This window comes from Ursus arctos, unplaced genomic scaffold (assembly GCF_023065955.2).
Source record: "Ursus arctos isolate Adak ecotype North America unplaced genomic scaffold, UrsArc2.0 scaffold_1, whole genome shotgun sequence".
Lineage (NCBI taxonomy): Eukaryota > Metazoa > Chordata > Mammalia > Carnivora > Ursidae > Ursus > Ursus arctos.
This window is the reverse complement of record NW_026622763.1, coordinates 91,270,786-91,277,439: the sequence shown is the minus strand read 5'-3', so window position 1 is coordinate 91,277,439 and position 6,654 is coordinate 91,270,786. Positions and strand designations below refer to the sequence as shown.

Here is a 6,654-nt window from a genome sequence, read left to right as displayed (position 1 = left end):
CTCCAGAGACACAGAGCTCCAACTCTGAGCACCTCTCCCTTCTTTCTGTCTTAGCCTTCTGCTGAGAACATTGAGTGAACCCCACTGCCTCCCCACTCTCTCAGCTCTGACCTCCTGCTCTTCATTTTTTATTTGGGAAGTAAATAAGAATGCATGAAGGAAAGAGATTGAGACCTCAACCACACCTCCAAGGCCTTCCCCTCCTATGAAGCCCTGGGTTGGGTCTCCAGGGAACATCCTAATCTCTCCTCTTAGCTCTCCCCAGATTCCTCATCTACATCTTCCTTTAGGATCCTGGGGTCCTGGGATCCCCCAGTTCCACCTGGATTCTGCCTCCCTCACTCCTTTTGTTCCTTCTGATTTTGCACCCTCCATCAGCAAAGGTGAACACTCTAGCAGTTATAGCAAGTGAGGAATGAAGCCCTGCAGAACGCCCCAAGTTGGACTTTCCAGCCACCGTCAGTCAGCACTCCAGGATCATGGATCCTGCAGGAAACTTCCCCACTCCAATCTGTGTGCCCTGGAGTCCCAAGCTCCTCACCTCCTGGGCTCAAGCAGTGGGAGAGAAAGGCCTTGAGATTACCAATTCTGACAGAAGCCACCAGATGCTGTATGGCTGTGGGTAGGCTCCTAAGCCCAGAGCCTCCTCTTCAGTTAGCATTCCTCCTTAGCTAGCCTCTCTTGAGCCAGGAAGCCCCGCAGGTACTCAGAGACTCCGGGCCACCTGGGAACCACATCAGCTTTGCTAATACACAATCAGTGTCTTTGGAAGGGATTTCAGCCTCCACACCTCCCCTGGGTTGGAGGCCTTTTGCAGCACACAACCCTCTTTCAACCTTTCTACTCCTGCTAGAGCAAAGCGCCAGCTGCAGCCTGGTTCAGGGATAACCAGGGTGGGAGTAGTTGAGAGGGTGGATGGTAGCTTGGGATGAGAGGGGATGGGGAAGGGTGGAAGAGCAATACTTTGGGGGGGGGGAATGGAAGGGGGCTCGGGATCCTCCTGCATGACACTAATCAGTCCGGAACAAAAGAATGAAAAAAGGAGGGGAAGGAGAGCGGTAGGACAGAGAAAGAGAGAGAATAGAGTCAGGAAGGGGGATGGCATCGAAGAGGCTAGATGAGGGAGAAGGTGAGACCTAGAAGGGGGGGGGAGGGACAACCCGCTTGAAGTTGTAGGGGAAGGACCTGCTGCTGGCACAGAGGCCGGGGAGCCCTGGAAAGGCAAGAAGCGGGCCAAAGCAAGAGGGAGACAGGGAAGGAGATCGGGTCTCTAGGGAAGAGCAGAGAGTGGGAGAAGAGGAGGAGGGAGAAGGCGCAGGGAGGAGGAGGGGGCGAAGATAAAGGGAGCAACTGCTGCCCGGCCGGGAGCGGAGCGACAGGCGAGAGGGAGGGAAGCGGAAATTTAAAAGTGAAGATGCAGATAACGCAGCCTGGAGACGGGAACCCGGGTGGGGGTGGGGGGAGGAAGGGGGAGGAGAGTGGAGCCGTGATGGGGGCTGGAATGGGCGGAAGGAGGGGCTATGGCCCCGGGGGTCCGAGGTGGGGCCGGGTACCCTGCCCCATCGCTGTTTGCTGAGAGTCACGGAGGCGGAAAAGAAATGCGCTCCCGACCCCTATCAGGGCGGGAGGCCCAGGCCCATCCCCCGCGCGTCTCCCGGGTTGCGGGGCGCTGGGGGCTGCTGGGTGCGCTTGGCTGCGGCGCGGCGCGTTGGAGACTTTATTGCGATGGGGCGATAAGAGGGGCGGGGGCGGGGTCCGGGGGGCCGAGGCAGCAGCGCTTTAATTAAAACGGAAATTGCGGCCCCTGCCCGCGCTGGGGGCCGGAGGGTTCCAGGCAGCCTGGTAGCTGGGAGCATCGCTCCAGGACCCCCTCCATCCCCCGCCACACCCGGGCAGCCCCCTCCCGCCAGGCCCTGCCGGACCCGCGCCGTCTTCTCCCTGTCACCCGCGGTTGCCTCGGGCGGGGATCGGTGCCCCGGAGCGCAAAGCCTGACGCGTCCCCCCTTTCTCATCCCCCCCACACACCTCCCACCACCCAGTCCCTGGCGGCGATGAGACAGAGCGGCGCCTCCCAGCCCCTGCTGATCAACATGTACCTGCCAGGTACCAGGGACCAGCCGGGGGCTGGAGGCACCAGGACCTGGGGCCGGAAGTTTGGGTTCGGGCATGGGAAGGGGTTGCTGGGGTCCAAGGGAACGGGACGCGGTCCAGAGACTAGGATTGCTGGGAGGACTGAGCAATCTAGGGCACTGGGGGACCTTAAAGGCAGATGGAGAGCTTTGGGGTTTTAGTGTGAGGTCTAAGGACTAAGCAGATTGGGAACCTAGGAGGCCGAGGGCGCAAGCTCAGCGGCTGAGGGAGCCTGGTAGGGGGAGCAGGGGTCTTCGGTGTGGCAGGGGACTGACGTAGTGTGCGTTCAGCGTTGGGAAGCTGTGGTCAGCTGAGCGTCGCCCCTGCGCCCTCGTGGCTCCTCACCTCCGTGCTCCGAGCGTTCCCAACAGCCCAACCTTCCAGGCTCCCTCCTCTCTTCTCCGATGGGCTCCGGGCGCTCCCGCTCGGCTGGCGCACTCCCTGCTCGGCTTTATAAGGCTCCCGCCGGCCCGTTCGGAAAGCGGATTTCCTTTTTCCTGGACGCGTTTCCTGACTTGGGCGTTATGGAGGGGCTCCGCGCCGCGCGCGCCCGGGCCAGGCTCGGGGAGGAGGAGCTGGCGGCTCGAGCCCCCAGCCTCGCACCTAGGAACCAACCCCCAACCCCCCACCCCCGGGCCTTGGCCCGGAGCCCTTTCGGTCAAGCCCACAACCTCCGCCCGGGTCCTCCTGACTGTTTTTTCCTGCTGCTACAGATCCCGTCGGAGACGGTCTCTTCAAGGAAGGGAAGAGCCCGGGGTGGGGGCCGCTGAGCCCGGCGGTACAAAAAGGTGAGCTGGCCCGCGGACGGGGTGGGGGCTGGGGGAGGACGTGGATGGAGGCCATGGCACCCACCCCAGAAGGACGGGCGACACCGCCACGGGAGGGTGGAAGAGATGTGCACTTCGGGACTCTGGAAAGGGAGGGTCTAGGCATGTCTGTGGGGAGGCTGAGGGGAGGGGGCATTCACTTGGTGTTTGGCTCCACTCAGTATATTCTGAGTCCCAGAGCTGGACCTGAAGACTAGGACAGAGGGAGAGGATCCTGGCCTTTGGCCTTTTTACATTGAGGGTCCAGGACCCAGGTGCTTGGTGTCCTTTCCCTCTTGGCCTCAGGAGCACAAGGCCGAGGCACCTCTGGGCAAAGGGGACTGGGGTTATTACACCCTGGCCACTCCAGTCCTTCTCACCACTAGCACTGGGCCAGCACCTGCCTGCCTTACTGGCCCAGGCCTGCAGGACTCCGGGGGCCAAGTTCGCTGGGCCATTGATGTTGATTCTCAGGTTCCCACACCTGGACTCCGCTAGTCTCTAAATTACTCTTGGCATTGCCTTGTTGGTCTCAGAGCCTGGCTGGCCCTCAAGGCAAAGCCTCCCCACAGCCTCCCCCCACCCCCCTCAGTACCCTAGATCTCACCAAGTTACAGTAACCACAATGACAAACGTTGCCAACTGCCTGATCCAAAAGGTTACATGACTCTCAACAAGAATGGGTTTCCAAGCCCCTGATGTCAGTCTGCGTGGGTACCAGCTGCACATTTTAACCCAAATCTTCCCTGAATCTTCCCTTGTTCCTGACCCTTTGAAGCTCCTGACCTGGAGTCAGGGGGCTACTCGCTGAGCTGGTGTGGAGGGATTGGGGTAGAAAGGATGATGAAGGGAAGTGTCTAGGTTCAGAGCGAGGATTGAGAAAGGAAGAGAGGCTCCACCAGTCTATTCATTTGAATCAATAATTAGACTACCTCGAGGAAAATCCTTTTTTCCTCTCCCCTAAAAGAGAGTGAGAGGAAGTCATTGTATCAAGATTTTTCTCCCCTGGTTTGACTGAGGCTCCAAACCAGGGGAGTGAGAATTCTCGGGCAGCCCTCTCTCTCATCACTGGAATATCCGTGAAAATCCTACTTGCTCGCTTCCAGCAATCCCGAATAGGGACTGCCCGGCCCCAAGAGCCCAGAGATGGCGAAAGACGGGAGGAGGCAGGGAGCCAAGCCCAGCGGCGTCCCGTCTCACCTCCTTTCCTCAGAGCTGTGCATCGCGCCCCCAAGTATGACACCTTCCCATGCCGGGAATCCCGGCTGCTCCGAAAAACCGGGCGGAACCCGAGTAGCGCCAGCGCAGCGCTCTGCACCCCCGACCCTGGGGAGGGTGGGGAGCCTTCAGAGTCTGACGGTCCCCGCACGCTTCAGAGGCCACTGCTCGCATTCCTGACTGGTAGCGCAAGAAAGCCAGCCTCCACCTCTTCTCCACCGCAGGCGGGGCCGGTCCAACTGTATGCCTTTGAGGGCTAGGCCTTGTCTAGTGGCGGGGGTGGTCCCGCCGCACCCCTTCCTCTTCCCTTTGGACTTGCGGACATGGTCCAGCTGGGATGTGGCAGTCTAAGCACCTGCGCAGACTACCCCGTGCGGTCATGTAGGCGCCTCTCTACTCCGAATAAGGGCGCAGGGCCGAGGCGGCAGTAGGGGGCAGGTATTCGGCTTTTGGGGGCTTCCCGGAGCCGCGTGCCCTGGTGCACTGCTGCCTCCACGCGGAGGAGGCTGCCCTTCGCCCTCCTCCCCAATTCTCACAAAGCCAGGAGCCCGCGGGGCTGCGTCCTCCTAAGAGGGAGCGGTGTTTCCGTTGTGCAAAAGCACGGGAAAGGCTAAGGACCGCTTGGCCGATCAGCCCCTCCGTGGCCAGCCGCTGCAGCGGCGCTCAGCTCCCCTGCGGACGGGCCCTTCCCCTCCCCGACGCCGGTTCCCACCCGGGCCGGCTCGCTCTGCCGCCTCACCTCTTCCCCTACCTCCTGCCTCCCTCGTCCCGCCCGTGGCTGACCGCCCCGTCCCCACAGGCAGCGGGCAGATCCAACTGTGGCAGTTTCTGCTGGAGCTCCTGGCTGACCGCGCCAACGCCGGCTGCATCGCGTGGGAGGGCGGCCACGGCGAGTTCAAGCTCACGGACCCAGACGAGGTGGCGCGGCGCTGGGGCGAGCGCAAGAGCAAGCCCAACATGAACTACGACAAGCTGAGCCGCGCGCTGCGCTACTACTACGACAAGAACATCATGAGCAAGGTGCACGGCAAGCGCTACGCCTACCGCTTCGACTTCCAGGGTCTGGCCCAGGCCTGCCAACCGCCGCCCGCGCACGCCCACGCCGCCGCCGCCGCAGCCGCAGCAGCCGCCGCAGCCCAGGACGGCGCGCTCTACAAGCTGCCGGCCGGCCTCGCCCCGCTGCCCTTCCCCGGCCTGTCCAAACTCAACCTTATGGCCGCCTCGGCCGGCGTCGCGCCCGCCGGCTTCTCCTACTGGCCGGGCCCGGGCCCCGCCGCCACCGCCGCCGCCACCGCCGCACTCTATCCCAGCCCCGGCTTGCAGCCCCCGCCCGGGCCCTTCGGCGCGGTGGCCGCCGCCTCGCACTTGGGGGGCCACTACCACTAGACGGGGCGGCCGGGTGCCGCGTGGTCTCCCCCAGGCGCCCGGAGCCTCGCTCGGTCCCATCCACACCCGGGGAAGGGGCCCGGAGCCTCCCCCACGGTTCCTTTGATCTATGATTTTACTCCACCGTAGCACTCAGCCCCGGGGGAAGGGGGGGAAGGTCCTGAAGCCTCCTCAGTCTTCTTTTAACACTGGATTTTCCACCCCCCCGCCCCCCTCCCACCTTATACCCTCAGGCCCCAGGGAAGAGAGACTGTGCCCCCCGCCCCCGCTTTCTTTCACCTCCATCCTCTAGGCCCCAGAGCCCTGAAGGGGGTTCCCAGACCTCCCCTGTCTTTTTCTGCCTTCCGCCAGTACTTCCGCCTGGCTCCTGGAAGCCCCTTCCATTAACACCCCCCTTTTTCAAATTCCAAATCTTTTCTCGTTTGTTCTTTCCCCCACCAAGCTGCCCCATCTAGAACGATAGAGGCCTCACACAGTCCCCCTGCTCCTTGACCACCCAGGCTTCACCGGACTTGGTGAGGGCCCCTGCCCCTGTGACTCATCTAGGTAGCTTCTTGCCCCCCTTCCTCCCGCCTCTGCCTCTCTCTCTCTCTCTCTCTCTCTCTCTCTCTCTCTCAGGATGGCCTGGTGTGTTTCTATTCCCTTCCAGACCCATTAAAGCTCCCAAGCTCCCTACTGCCTCCTCTCTGTGTTCTTTGATGCACCAGAATCTTTTTTCAGGGGGAAAGGAGATGCCCCACTCGGGCCTGAGCAGAAAGGCCTTACAAGGAAGAGTTGGAGAAAATGAGGGCAAAGCCAACTTAGGTGCTACCGGAGGGGACAGAGGAGCCTCTGGTGGGCGGGCTCAGCCCAAGAGGGAGACCGCCCGGCTGCAGCAGCCCCACCCGACTGACCGCCGGTCAGTCCACCCCAAACTGCCTCACCCTGCCTTCCACCTGCCCCTCCACCTCACCCCATCCCACCCTCCACCCCAGCCTGTCTCGTGGGCACACCATCTCAACCTTTCCTGTCTCCAGTTGGTCTCCTTCTCCACTTCCCCTCCCCAGCCTACCCTCACTTTGACTTTCTGTCACCCTCATTCACAAAACGCCCCCCTGCCCCTCTATCTCCAACG

At 62.1% G+C, this 6,654-nt stretch overlaps 1 protein-coding gene across 1 annotated transcript; it reads left to right on the top strand.

The window, feature by feature from the left end:
* Window positions 1-1,889: 1,889 nt before the first annotated feature.
* On the top strand, window positions 1,890-5,540 carry FEV (FEV transcription factor, ETS family member). The gene is made up of 3 exons (XM_026490243.3): window positions 1,890-2,103; window positions 2,844-2,918; window positions 4,954-5,540. The coding sequence occupies exons 1-3, from the start codon at window positions 2,052-2,054 to the stop codon at window positions 5,538-5,540; spliced, it is 714 nt and encodes a 237-aa protein (XP_026346028.1). The 5' UTR covers window positions 1,890-2,051.
* Window positions 5,541-6,654: the final 1,114 nt, after the last annotated feature.

What these genes read in the sequence shown, in the direction of transcription:
- FEV (XM_026490243.3), top strand. Translation starts at nt 2,052, where the DNA reads ATGAGACAGAGCGGCGCCTCCCAGCCCCTGCTGATCAACATGTACCTG. An exon ending in GATCAACATGTACCTGCCAG is followed by an intron (nt 2,104 to 2,843) that starts GTACCAGGGACC and finishes CTGCTGCTACAG; the next exon opens with ATCCCGTCGGAGACGGTCTC. An exon ending in GAGCCCGGCGGTACAAAAAG is followed by an intron (nt 2,919 to 4,953) that starts GTGAGCTGGCCC and finishes CCGTCCCCACAG; the next exon opens with GCAGCGGGCAGATCCAACTG.